Source organism: Littorina saxatilis, linkage group LG8, assembly GCF_037325665.1.
Source record: "Littorina saxatilis isolate snail1 linkage group LG8, US_GU_Lsax_2.0, whole genome shotgun sequence".
Taxonomy (NCBI): Eukaryota; Metazoa; Mollusca; class Gastropoda; order Littorinimorpha; family Littorinidae; genus Littorina; species Littorina saxatilis.
In genome coordinates this window covers 20,897,043-20,912,042 of record NC_090252.1, presented here as the reverse complement: position 1 = coordinate 20,912,042, position 15,000 = coordinate 20,897,043, and the positions used below count along the sequence as shown (strand labels likewise).

The 15,000-nt window shown below is 42.7% G+C and overlaps 1 protein-coding gene across 1 annotated transcript in view; it reads right to left on the bottom strand.

Moving 5' to 3' along the window:
* Positions 1-6,501: 6,501 nt before the first annotated feature.
* The window catches only part of LOC138973025 (uncharacterized), an 8,941-nt gene continuing 442 nt past the window's right edge, over positions 6,502-15,000 (bottom strand). The window contains exons 2-5 of the mRNA XM_070345674.1: positions 12,672-12,805; positions 10,618-10,734; positions 8,587-8,742; positions 6,502-7,201 (exon numbers count right to left, since the gene is read on the bottom strand). Of these exons, the coding sequence (XP_070201775.1) occupies positions 7,199-7,201; positions 8,587-8,742; positions 10,618-10,734; positions 12,672-12,805 (410 nt within the window). The 3' untranslated portion in view covers positions 6,502-7,198. The remainder of the gene's footprint in view (positions 7,202-8,586; positions 8,743-10,617; positions 10,735-12,671; positions 12,806-15,000) is intronic.

Sequence of the window (15,000 nt, the reverse complement as noted above, 5' to 3'; positions counted from 1 at the left end):
GTGTGTGTATGCATGTGTGTGGGTGGGGGTGGGGGGTGGGGGTGGGGTTGAATAACAACAGGGGTAGGACAGGTAGGCTGACGCTCAGAGAAAACAAGTCTGCACAACACTGGTGGGCAAAAAGGTAATCCATGATGCATGACAAGTACACTGAGGCTCAGAAAAAACAAGTCTACACAACACTGGCTGTCATAAAAGGCAGGCCATGATGACAGGTACAATCCTACCCTTGTGTCGTTCCGCTTTGCTGCACATTGGGGACACGTTGTACCCGCCGTGTGCTATAACAGGAGCAGAATGCAGCTATGTACCGGTCTTATTCATTACACCATATTATGGTGTTTTTCCACGCTGCAAGCTTTAGGTAAAGTAGTCACTGAATAATTATATTACCCCTTTCCATGGGCCAATGGCCTGTAAAGTAATAATCCACTGTCATCTCTCTCTCTCTCTCTCTCTCTCTCTCTCTCTCTCTCTCTCTCTCTCTCTCTCTCTCTCTCTCTCTCTCTCTCTCTCTCTCTCTCTCTCTCTCTTTCTCGATCTCTCTCTCTCTGAACGTTTGCTCTCTGTGCGTATTTGATAATTACAGCTTGCACCCCGAACTGTCATAAGTTTGATACCCAATGTACCCGTATAGCCTGATGCAATCGACCCCAGCAACCTTCCACTCTTTCCATGTGTTGTTTATTTTGTTTTGCTGTCCCCCACCTCATTCATTATGTCCTAGGCTTAGAGTTTTAAATCTGTCATCAGCTTGTGCCACTAAAGTTGTTGGTGTATGCACAATCAGTTGGAACTTCTTATTCAACAATAACTCTTGCATCATGGTTTGATGACCAGTTTATACCGACCTGTCATATGTAGAACACCTTGTGTACTGATCGTCTGATGCAATCGACCCCGCACCCTCCCACCACCACCACCACCAGCTATCCTCTGAGTGTATGGTGTGGTCAGTGGAAAGACAAAACTGTGTACATTGATAATGACAAAGACAAAATGGTATACGAAGATGGAGACGTAAGACACAGGTTAAGGGATGGTTCAAGACGGAAACGTAAGACGTTTCAGGACGGCGTCAAGACACAGGTAAAAGGATGTTTCCATCGTGGATCCATTGCTGTAAGTCGACATACACTTCCTTAAGTTCCTTATTTTATACCCTCGACAATAAAATAAATAATTTTAAAAACAAAGAAAATGAGAGCTAGAGGCAAAGATTGCACAATCTGTACAAAGATAAAGACGTAAGACGTTTCAAGATGGCGTCAAGATAGAGATGGAGACGTAAGACGTTTCAAGATGGCGTCAAGACAAAGATTAGACCGTAAGATGTTATGAGACGAAGATGGTGACGTAAGACGTTTCAAGATGGTGTCAAGACGAAGATTTAAACAAAACTCAAGACGTAAGACGTTTCAAGACGAAGATTTAAACAAAGATGGAGACGTAAGACGTTTCAAGATGGCGTCAAGACGAAGATTTGAACGTAAGACGTTTCAAGACGTTTTAAGATGTTCTAAGACATGGTCTCAAGACGTAAGACGTTTCAAGATGGTGTTAAGACAAAGATGTATACGAAGACGAAGATGTAAGACGTTCCAAGACATGGTCTCAAAACGTAAGATGTTTCAAGACGTTTCAAGATTGCGTCCTCAAGATGCGTCCTCAAAATGTCGTCCTCAAAAAGGCATGAGATCCCCCTTACTATACTACTACTGGGAAGTTCGAGTGCCACCCACGATCCAAATCTACGTCAGTTGCTGTGTTCTGCCGTTCATTTTTAATAACTTAAACAAGTTCAAATGGAAAAAAAAAAACTAAACATCCGAGACACTAACATTTTTTACACACAATGTGCTGGTGCGCTTATCATTATGACATAACATTTACGAAAATGAGTAACAGGTACAACTTGGCAAATTAAATTAAAACAAAAGTGAACTGTATTATGTCAGTATGATAAGAATGAATTCTGAATATAAATTAACCACCTTTGTTTAAAAGAACAAACGGGTGTAGCTCAGTTGGTTTGACGGGAACACAGAGACATAGAGAATAGCCTACTACATGGCTTGCTGTGTCGTACCAAATTTACACGAGTTTTTTTTTTAAATATTGAACTGCGAGCGAAAGCGAGCTGTTCATTATTTGAAAAAAACAACGAGTGCAAATCTGGTACGACACAGCAAGCCATGTAGTATTCTGTTTATCTTACACACTGGACTTACGTGTATTTTACTGAACATTTCCTGCAGTCGAGGCAGCTATATTGAAGACGCTTGTTTTGGAACCTCGATCTCTTCTAAAGCCTCGTGCAATATATTACGTCAAAGTAAAGAAACGTCACTCTGAAAGTGTGGCGTGAAGTGTTAGTTCTAAAAAATCATCGAGGGTAATTAGCGAGCGCAATTTTTTTTCTATAATGACGTTCGTCTCTGGTGACTCTGGCATCATAAGCAGTGGAAAAACAGGTCCCTGCCAGACTTGCTTGATATGACCTCATTTACATGATATACACACGTGTGATTTGAACGATTATTATATCACGAGTGTTTCTCTCACGTATGTAGAATAACATAAACTATCCAGCTGACGACGGTGGCCAACTCAGCCGGACGTAATGATGTGTGACCTATGAAGTAGGATCCTTTACAAGTCCGAATGCAATTGTTGTGTCTGCTGCTCTCTCCTCATGGACTTGAAAGCCCTTTCCATCAGTCTTTCATGACAAAGCTTGCTTTTACAATTGCCTCTTGAAAAAGCGCTGAGTGACAACTTCGGGTAACCTTCGCCGGCAATCTCTTGCTAAGTATGTACAGAGAGGAGGAGAGAGAGAGAGAGAGAGAGAGAGAGAGAGAGAGAGAGAGAGAGAGAGAGAGAGAGAGAGAGAGACATACGGACAGACAGACAGAGAGGAAGAGAGAGAGAGGAAGAGAGAGAGAGAGAGAGGCACACACACACACACACACACACACAGAAGAGGACGGACGGACCGACGGACATTTCTTTTATTTTCTCTTTGTATTTTGATATGTTTCTTTAATGTCCTCTTGTGCTTCAAATAATTTTCTCGTCGAACCGAAACAGATAAATGTGAAGCCTTTTTTAATCAGTCTGACTTGCTCACTAAGTTGTATCATTCGGGCGAAGTGGCGCAGTGGTAAGACGTCGGCCTCCTAATCGGGGGGTCGTCAGTTCGAATCTCGGTCGCTGCCGCCTGGTGGGTTAAGAGTGAAGATTTTTCCGATCTCCCATGTCAACTTATGTGCAGACCTGCTAGTGACTTAACCCCCTTCGTGTGTACACGCAAGCACAAGACCAAGTGCGCACGGAACAGATCCTGTAACCCATGTCGGAGTTCGGTGGGTTATGAAAACACGAAAATACCCAGCATGCCTATACCCAACGAAAGCGGAGTGAAGCTGACTATGGGGAACCCAAATGGGCAAACGAGCTCACACGTCACCAGAATTTCTGGCATGCTGAAGAAAAAGTATCATGCTATTTTGAAGTATAGTGAGCCTTTTTACAGTGATTAGCCTCTTTACTGGTCCACATTAGGAGCATGGGCGCTTGATAAGGACCAGTTGTGAATGTTTCTGTATTCATTTTTGGATCAATTTCTATCAAACCTAGTTTGCTCCAATTAGGCCTAAAGGCTAGCTAAAAAGAGTAAAACTACCAAACACTATATTAAACTTCTTCGCAAGATTACAAGCTAGTTATCAGCGTGAAGCTAAAGACATCCATATTAGGGGCCTCTCCTCCACTTGCAGTAAGTAAACATTTCTGAAACCTCCATCGACCCTGTTTCGAGACACCAATGTCACAGAGTCGTCTGTTATGTTATAGAAACACCTCACCTGCTTCTTGAGCGAATGGCAAGGACGGGAAAGTAGGTCATCCATGGGAGGGGGGGGGGGGGTCTTAAATTATTATCGCCATTCAAATGAGTAAAATAAACAGGATGTTATTTCTTTGAGCAATGTTCTATGCAGTATACCCCGAACTCGTCCAACCAGTTTAAGATGGGGGAAGGGGTTGCGACGGGGGAAAGGGATGGGGGTATCGGTTGAAAGAGGTATGGTAAGGAGGGGGGGGGGGACTTTCACAAGTATTATACTTTAATAAACTACACAAAATCAGTCATCCGTCGAATAGAATGTAGGGCACTTACTCACAACATGAAACCTGCATGTTAAACTCTTTAAACATGAGCAACAAACCCGCACAGCTGCTTTCATATGCGTGCAAGGAGTGGTGAACTGAACAGTGTGCACTCTAACTTGCTTTCCTTCGGCTAGGAATAAGAAGACACCTCTTGTGTAGTTGTGTGTGTGTGTGTGTGTGTGTGTGTGTGTGTGTATGATAACGATCTGCTATTTGCCGTATAACTGGAGACTGCCTACGTGTTTGCGGTAACTTAACGCAATTCCACGCGAAAAACGTGCTGACCTAATCCACAGAAGCAGGCAGAGAGAGCACAGTCGCTGGGCCTTCCTCCTTTCAATGTTTTGTACTGCTCTTGTACAGCCAGTCCTCCGTTTCTTAGACGCTAGATTTGGCGAGTGTGGCGAGGAATTAGCGTTTCTTAGGCAATTCTCGCAAACACACACACACACACACACACACACGTACACACACACACACACACACATACACACACACACACATACACCCACACCCACACCCACACACACACACACACACACACACACTGTTTAAAAGTGAATGGTGGTATATGGTGTAGTTACGAAGTCGATTTGCCACTGCGTGCCGCCACGATATGACACCCCGGACAGGTTGAAATCAAGCAGAGCGTGAAGTCAGCTTCTGCATAGCGAGGTCGAAATGGGAGGAGGCAAGTCGGTACCTCGCCCATATCCTAGGGTTGGTTCTATTCATTCAAACAATGATACGTGATTCTAAACATAGTAAAGCTAACAGAGATCCCCTTTCCTGCGTTGTGTGTCGCAATCTCTTCACACAAGTGGCTGCTTGTGCATAGTAATTACTCAGGTGACAGTACACGGAGAAAATGGTGCCATATTGGAGCATTTTAACAAACTGAGTTGTTGCGAACTATGTTGTTATTTGATGAACAAGAGATCAACGGATGTTGAATAACATGCACAAATGAGATTCATCGTATTTTGTTTTATTTTATTTTATTTTATTTTATTTTATTTTATTTTATTTTATTTTATTTTATTTTATTTTTAATTTTATTTAACATTTTATTTTATTTTATTTTATTTTATTTTATTTTGACGTGTCAATTAAGCTTTCTAAATCGATAGCGGACAAGAATCTTTCCTTGTAGGAAATTCAACTCAGAATGTACGGTCTTTACAGAAAGTGAGAACACAGCTACAGAATGTCAAACAAACAATCCTAATCAGTTTGTGTAACATCGAAAAACGTTTTAGTACGCGGATAGATATGACCATATATAGTTCACAAAGCTCAAAGTGTAAAGCTCTCAAAATGTAAACTGCAGTAAATCGTCACTAATCGACGATTTTCAACAAGTTGGTCGCAGATGTAATGTGTGCGACTTGTATCACCTTTTTCAAAACGCTTCCTCAATGCTATGCAGCCGTTTCGTTTAAATTAAGTCACTCTTAAAAAAAAAGTCGACTTCAAGCAAACTGAGCAAACGCAGTATCGTTAGAGCTGAGTGCAAGCACACAAGTGTAATGCACTATCACGCACCTCCTCGTTTCTAAAGGCAGCAGTTTGTCAACGTTTTATTGTATTTGAAGTTGTCATGCTAGGTAAAGGCCGCAAACATTACAGGTATCATCGCACTCTCCAAACTGCAAACAGGACTGACTCGCTTGTGCCTAAAAGTTGTATTGTGCGTGTGTTTGCTTGTGCGTGTGTGTGTGTGTGTGTTTTGTGTGTGTGTTTGTGTGTGTGTGTGTGTGTGTGTGTGTGTGTGTGTGTGTGTGTGAGAGAGAGAGAGACATAGAAAGAGTGAGAGAGAGAGATAGAGAGAGAGAGGGAGAGAAAGAGAGAGAGTGTAAGATAGAGAGAGAGAGGGAGAGAGAGAGAGTGTGCGTGTGTGTTTGTGTGTGTGTGTATGTGTGTGCGTGCGTGTGTGCGAGTGTGTGTATGTGTGTCCGTTTGTATGTGTGTGTGCGTGCATGTGTGAGTGTGTGTGTGTGTGTGTGTGTGTGTGTGTGTGTGTGTGTGTGTGTGTGCCTGCGTGTGTGTGTAAGTGTGTGATTGTGTGTGTGTGCGTGTATGTGTGCGAGTGTATGTGTGTGCGTGTTTGTGTGTGTGTGTGCGTGCGTGTATGCGTGTGTGTGTGTGTGTGTGTGTGTGTGCGTGTGTGTGCGTGTGTGTGTGTGTGTGTGTGTGTGTGTGTGTGTGTGCATGTGTGTATGTGCGTGCGTGTGTGTGCGATATTACAGAGCATGCAAAGGTAGCCATTTTAACCAATACAAAGTACTTACTCATTGCCAAACATATTCACAACAAACTTTACTCGTGAAAATTTGCCATTATTTTTTATTAAAAAACAGTAGCAGCTTCACTGGGATATCACAACTGAAGCAACTTTCACACATGAAACAATTAAAGTTTGTCGGACATTTAAGCTCGAATAAATAAAAGGTAGACTAATGACTAAGTTAAGATAGGCAGTAATCATGAGTATAACTAATAGTTTAAAAAGACCTACATGCAATCCCAAAACCATCATCGTGCAATGACCTTTGATATATTTTGTTTAAGATTTTGCTTTCCACTGGTTTTTATTGAATAAAAAGTGTCGGGTGTACCTGGGACGCTTTACATTGCTTGTGTAAGCTTCACCAGCAAATGTATGAAGAAACAAATCAGTAGATAGATAAATAGACAGAAATTCAAACACATCAAACATAAATCCAAAATAACAAACAATAAACCTTACCAGTAAATTAAAAAACAAATCAATCAATCAATCAAACAATCAACTAATCAATCAATGAAAGAACAAACAAAAAAACAACGAAAACGAACAAGCTAGTAAGCACTCAAATAAATTCTGTTTAACATTAAGAACTGCTATGTCTTTACATTAATCATATAACACCTTTCATCAAGGATATAAACTATAACCACAACAAAAATAAAACTGGGGTGCGTTCCGTCTTTTCTTGCCAAAGGAATGATCTCGCTGGCTTGTCTGGCATGACAGATAAGGCTTTCACTGCAGAAGAAAAGAGGAAGTATATAACCAAGCATTACGGTACACATGAATTAAGATAATAATAATATGTGACCCTCCACCACGAAATGAGTCGCATGTCACATTTGCATGATTTTCATATTTTTACATTTTCCTAAATGTTATGCTCTATCCAGTGGTGAAACCCGTTTTAGAAAAGTGCGAACACTGTTTGAGTTATACGCGTGTGACTAAGGTGACCCTCACACTGTTACCAGACACTCCCCGGACTTATATCAAGCAGAACCGCGCGAGGCGACATGCGACTCATTTCGTGGTGGAGGGTCACATATGATAAACCAACAAGAACCGACATAGAAAACGTATCGACAGACAGGCAAGACCAGTAGATAGACAGACATACATGCATACTAGCTCGATTGTGAACGACCAAGATGAGTACTTATAAACAAAAAACAAAACCACCATCCACGCAAAAATACCCAATTCTCTGGGAACAAGAAACAATCCAATGAAGATCAATGGGTTACTTAAACCGACGCAGCTGCTGACAAGAGCATGCATACACACAGACACACTTATACATCCAGACATTCATACAGACAGACATCGAGACAGACAGACAGACATCGAGACAGACAGACATCGAGACAGACAGACAGACAGACAGACAGACAGACGGACACAGACACAGACACACAGACACACAGACACACACACACACACACACACCAAGACACACACCAAGACACACACTCACACACACACACACATACACATACACACATACATACACACACACACGTCCGCGCACACACACACGCCCGCGCACAAACACATACACGCACACACACACATAAACACACGCACAAACACACACACACACACACACACACACACACACACACACACACACACACACACACATACATACACACATACATACATGCACATAGACACACACACACACACACTTGCATATTATCTCACTACAAAGGTGTTCACTCTTTCACAACCCATACCAACCCAAGTTGGGTTATTTCTGGAATTCGCCTATTAATACAATACCGGCACGGTTGGCCTAGTGGTAAGGCGTCCGCCCCGTGATCGGGAGGTCGTGGGTTCGAACCCCGGCCGGGTCATACCTAAAACTTTAAAATTGGCAATCTAATGCTTGCTCCGCCTGGCGTCTGGCATTATGGGGTTAGTGCTAGGACTGGTTGGTCCGGTGTCAGAATAATGTGACTGGGTGAGACATGAAGCCTGTGCTGCGACCTCTGTCTTGTGGGTGGCGCACGTTAAATGTCAAAGCAACTCCGCCCTGATTTGGCCCTTCGTGGTCGGCTTGGCGTTAAGCAAACAAACAAACTATTAATACATAAAGACTATTAGTTAAAAACACTCACCCTATATCTGAACGCAAAGAATAGTGCATTCAAATACCAAATGAGGAGTCCCCAGAAAATGAGACCAAAGAACAGAGCCGTGCAGTTCAGGATCTTGGCAACAGTCAAGCTGTGACGGGCGTGGGCGAATTTTCCATCCAACACTTGCAGACGAGCCTGAATACACACATAACACACATATTTGATAAATCAACAGCTTCAAAATATTAACAGTGCTGTTCCCGGAAGTTGGTGTAGTTTGGCCATGTCACAAGGCTTGACATCCTCTCAAAAACCATACTACAGGGCACTGTCAAGTCAAGTCAAGTCAAGTCAAGTCAAATTTTTATTTCTAGAAACCCCATGGGGGTAGATGAAAAAAAAATACAAAAATGCAAAAATACAAACAAATACAAGAACAATAAAGAGAGGAATGCAGGTTGTTCCATCAATATATACACATAAACTAGTTCCGTTAAAAAAAAAAAATATAAAGTAACTTGTTTTACAATGTGGAAATCAAATCTCCAAAATAATCGTTCTCGTTCATTCCTACGTAACATTACGTGGGAATAAAGAACCCTGCCATCAGCTGTCTAAATCATTATTTTGATTTTTTTAATTTTTTTTCCCTATCAACACCTGATTAAAATTCTTTTCAAATACCTTTTATCAAGTGAATTAAATTTAACAGTATTTTTGCATTTGTTGTTGAAAATAAAAGTTGACATTTTATTACATTTGGATTTTTTCGATACTTGAGTGGGATACATTTTTTTCTCATTTCGTCAAAGAAGCTGCAGTTAAACACATGGTGGAATTCGTCGAGGAGGGACTCCCACGTGGAAGACAATGGACAAGTTTATCCGACAACGAGGAGACCGACAACGAGGCGACAGCCCCCGATAGAACAGCCTGGATAAGGGTTTCTTCCTCCTCAGCCCTCGTGTCCCCCCAACGACTCGCACAGTCCGGGAACTAATGATGATGATGATAATGATGATGATCGATGTTCCTGGACACAGAGGACTATGGGGTAGTTGGACCTGGCTTCAAAACTTATATTGGTCAAATTGTCTCGGCTGCCAAACGTTGTTGTGTAAGAAGACATCCTACGTGTCAAAGCTATCGGTCAACAGACTGACTTGGAGTCAGAACAATGCCTTAGATCAAGAAAGTATACGTAAACAAAGCAAAAACCGAGGCCAACAGTGTAGTGAACATGAATAAAAAGACAACAAATGATTATCTAAATAAAAAGAAAACACACCAGTAACCAGGTTAGGTACTTTCGTTTATCAATATGTGTGACCCTCCACCACGAAATGAGTCGCATGTCACCTTTGCATGATTTTCATATTTGTACATTTTCCTAAAGAGTTGTGTATGCTCTATCCAGTGATGAAACCCGTTTTAGAAAAGAGCGAAAACCGTTTGAGTTATAAGCCTGTGACTAAGGTGACCCTCACACTGTTACCAGACACTCCCCGGACTTGTATTAAGCCTAGCGCAGAACTGCGCGAGGTGACATGCGACTCATTTCGTGGTGGAGGCTCACAAATATATTAACTAAAATAAATCCCAAAACAAAACGTTGAACATTCATTCAACAAATCAAAGTGTCTTTCATCTGCCATGCGACTCGAATGGGTATGAGACCGCTATCCCCCAACCATCCCCGAAAAAACAATACAACAACAAAGCTTTAAACATTCTTTGATCAAAACAAACTTTCTATTAGGCTAAAAAAAACAACTTTGTTTCCAGTGACAAGGCCGAAAACATAAGGGTCGGTAGAACGGTTTCCTTTCAACACATTTGCTTTATTGAAGTATGATTTTTTTCATTTTCAACACTGAACGAAGCTTTTTATGAGCCAGAAATCGAGCGAACTGTGTCTTCTCGATGCCGACGACGTCTAAATGTTCTTGCAAAGTCTGCACAATCACATGTATTTGTTTTGAAGGGTAAAAAAAAGGTTTAAGGGTTGCAATAACAACAAATCGCCTCGGTCGGGGAATCAGAAACAAGTGGGGGGGGGGGGAGGCTTACCTGCCAGGAAACTCCAATGGCCATGAGACCACACCACAGGAAGCAGAACATGGCGCTGAGAGTCGACAAGATGAGGCTGCATTTGGTCTCTGGTTGCACATCTCCGGGCTGTGCGATCTGTTTCGAACCACAAGACATGTACAGGGGTTATTTCCCTTCCCAAGCAGTCATGTGTGCTAACCAGAAGATATGATTAAAATTCTCATGCGAACTGTCCTGTCTTTTTGAGATAAGTTGTCGTTTCTAACACTTCTGTTTCGTGGATAATACCAACAAGTGACGGGGACGTGTTTATTCTTTTGAATGTTAATTGCTTCAGCTCAACCTCGTTGTTGACCAAGAGGGGAGAAGCGATTATTTGATAGGCGCATTGAAAGTCGATCACATTTGATAACAGCAGAATTATTCTACCACGACAGATGAATAAAATAAAAACAAATCCAGAACGGTAATTATGTGGGACACCTAATTATAGAGAAAACAATAGCAAGACAAAAACAAGTCGCGTGAAGCGATTTAAAAACATTTATCCCAGCGAAACTGGAGGTATCCAACGAACGCTATACTGTAATCAACTTGAGAAATGTTCATGCCGATAATATGAGTTATTTCTAATATTTTGACTGTTAGCAAATGATAACAGACATGTCGAGAAAAAAGATATCAAGCATGAGCCTTTTAGGCGAATGCTGATATCGTTTGTGAGACATGTCTGTTATCATTTGCTAACAGTCAGCATATTAGAAATAACGGTTTTATTACCGACCAAAGGAAATTTCGAAGCGACCCCGCGAATTAGACAGAACAGCCGCAATGGGAACTGGAGCGCTCCTACCTGATTATGCCTGTCAGTCAAATAATTCTCGTGACCTGGGTCAGTCAATCAGAGTAACACACCTTACGTGATGAATATTCACAGGCCAAATGCGTTTGACACACAACAAACCATGTTGAACATGCGTTTCGGTTGCTTCGCTTTTTCTTGTTGAACAGAGAGCGACAGATTTAGAACCGTCTCCAGACGGATGGGAAATGACGTAAAGATACATTTGACGTAAAGCGAGTGACCCAATTTCACTTGATTTGTCCGAATTTTGATATTTTAGATTTCAAGTGAGCGAGTCGGCATTGCACACTCAGAGGATGGGCGGTGCCTCACTGTTCCGTAAAGCACCCACCGACAAAACTCGCTTTTCGGTATTTTTTAGATAAAGAGAGTATTATCTGACAGCATTTGAAGTGTCATTCTTTAGAATAAATCATACTGATATTGCTGATTTAAATTTTTACTTTGTCTTGTTCATTTTTAGCTTGATAAACAAAAAGGGTCCCTGCCTGAACGTTATAACATTTAGAGGGTCACCTAGAATCCGTCCTGATTGGTCAAAAAGCCATATGGGGCACTGAATTGGTAATAATACATGATATTGAAGGAATCTGTGTGCCCTAACTCAGGCTACAGTTGGGGATGGAAGTTCACGAAAACTTGGGAACACACTTACTAAAATATGGTGGGTGCCGACCAATTCTTCGATTTGTTATCCAACGCCACCCGTGGCCACTTTGTTGGGGTACAATTTCCGAGACTACAGGAATCATGCTCACGCAAGTAGACAACGTCTCGATGTTTTACGTTAATGCATCGTGACGTCATCCCCTCTCTCGGGCCTTTTTCTCGCGCGCGTGGCGCCAGTGTATGCATGTCTATGTGCACAAGTGTGTGTATGTGTGTGTGTGTGTGTGTGTGTGTGTGTGTGTGTGTGTGTGTGTGTGTGTGTGTGTGTGTGTGTATCCTTACCCTTGGGGGTACCTTTATTTCGGTGGCGGTCACGTGATACTTAAAACAGAAATCTTTGATCCAAAAAGTGTGCAAGGTAGCCAAGTGAAGGGCCTTTAATGGCATATATACAGTTTGAATAAAATGACATGGGAATGAACGAAAATGGGTGCAATAAATGTTTTGCTCAGTTTATATATTCTTTCATTCAGAAGAAGATCGAATACAATGCAAAGATTTTTTAAATACAAAAGAGAAAGGTTGAAATGGAACGTACCACGATAGGTCGAGTTGGAGCAGGCTGGGGGATGGTCATGGGAACAAAGTTCTGCTGACCGTTATACCCTGGGTGGTGATATCCGCCATTGTTGACCGGTCTACCAAGACTGGCTTCATAGGTGGGTAGACCTTCTGTAATAACATACATTCATATACACAATCCACGATGTGAAAGAAACAATTTAAAGTCAGCAGAGACTTTTTTCTGAGATTTGTTAAAATCAGGGCCGGACTAGGCGAAGAGGAGGGGGGGGGGTTGCCAGTGGTGGCCCAGGGGGATGTCCCCCCTGGCAGCAGGGGCGGATCAGTTCATTTTATGGGTGGTTTTTTTCAAAAGTATATTGTGAAGATATGGGTGTGAAGGCGCGAAGCGCCGAGCCGACGGCGCGAAGCGCCTAGCTTGCTAGGGGGGTCCGGGGGCATGCCCCCCCGGAAAATTTTGAAAAAAAGGATGCAAAATGGTGCAATCTGGTGCATTCTGAGGATGATCATTACCAGTTTCAGGCAGCAGATTTTGTCACTGATTAATACCCCAAAAATTGAAACTCAATGTAAAATAAAGAAATGCATACCTCATTCAATATTTTTTTTTTTGGCTGGGGGGGGGGGGGGTCCGGAAACCCTAGAACCCCCCCCCCCCTCGTTGTGGGGGTCAGGGGGCGAAGCCCCCTGAAGCTGATGGGTAGGTCATATTCTGAGATAGGAAAATGGTCGCTCCTTGCATGAAACGGCATAAAATAAGCAATAATAAAAAAAAAATTAAATAAGTAAGGTACATGTTTAGGCTAGGGGGGGTTGCGCAACCCCCATAACCCCCCCGGTAGTCCGGCCCTGAAAATCTCTCAGCAGAGCAAAACAGACAGAAAAGTATGCCTTCAGACAGCCTACTGGGAGCATCATGATGATATTATAAGATGTTTGATGGGTTGTTGACAGACCAGCTTTTTTGTCTGTCCGAGGGGGAGCATATCGTTTTTTGTTTCATATTTATCGACCAAGGCCGAAGCTATTTTGTTATATTAATCATATACCACCTTTCATCAAGGTTATAAACCATAACCATAACAAAAATCAAACTTGGGTGCGTTCCGTCTTTCATTGCCAAAGGAATGATCTCCCTTGGGGCATATCGATACACACACACACACACACACACACACACACACACACACACACACACACAAACACAAACACACACACACCCACACGCGCGCACGCACGCATGCACACACACACACACCCTCACACATACATACACTCACACACACACACACACACACACACACACACACACACACACACACACGCGCGCGCGCGCGCGCGCGCGCGCCAACGCACAGACGCACGCACACCCTCACACATACACACACATTGTTTTCTTCAGCATCTATTGTTGTTTAGTTGAAGCATGTTGAAGTACGTCAGCTAACGTCTTACAAGCAGCGAAAGGGTTAAACATTGTGTCATACAACTAGTGATATTCACGTTCTTGTCATGCGCCAGTGCACTGAGCGTGTGTGCCAACAAGCACGGTCCTTGCACTGGGTTTGTGGTATTGATTATTTTGTATGACTTGGCGCCAGTGTGTGTCATCTTGCATGTTAACTATGGCGTTGCAAACTGAATAACAGACTGTATACACTGAATGTTTTAAGTATGATTATGTAGTACATGTGTTAGAGAAATGCTACTGTTTCCAACATCAGCACCACCCCTTTGCAACAGATACAGGCACATAGACACATACACACACACCTACCTGTATAAACAAACACACCTGTACACACACACACACACTCACACACACACACACACACACACACACACTCACACACACACACACTCACACACACACTCCTTCACTAACAACCAGCACACGAACACACACACAAACACACACACCTGCCTGTGTATACAAACACACCTATACACATACACTTACACACCCACACACGCACTCGCACACACAAAAACACACACACACACCCACCCCACCCCCCCCCACCCCCCCCCCACACACACACACACACACACACACACACACACACACGCGCGCGCGCGCGCGCGCGCGCAAACACACTCCACCATCACAACCACCACCTAACACTGACCCAAGGAACCACTCTTATTTACATCTGTATGTCTAGTAGCTCACAGGAAGAATGTACACGCCAGCACCAAGGTTCACATCAGCACGCCTCGGCAGACATAGGTAAACATCATGCTTGCCAAAATCTATGCTTCAAGACACACACACACTCACACACACACACACACACACTCAACAGACACAGACTGATAGAGACATACAACCACACCCAAAGAGG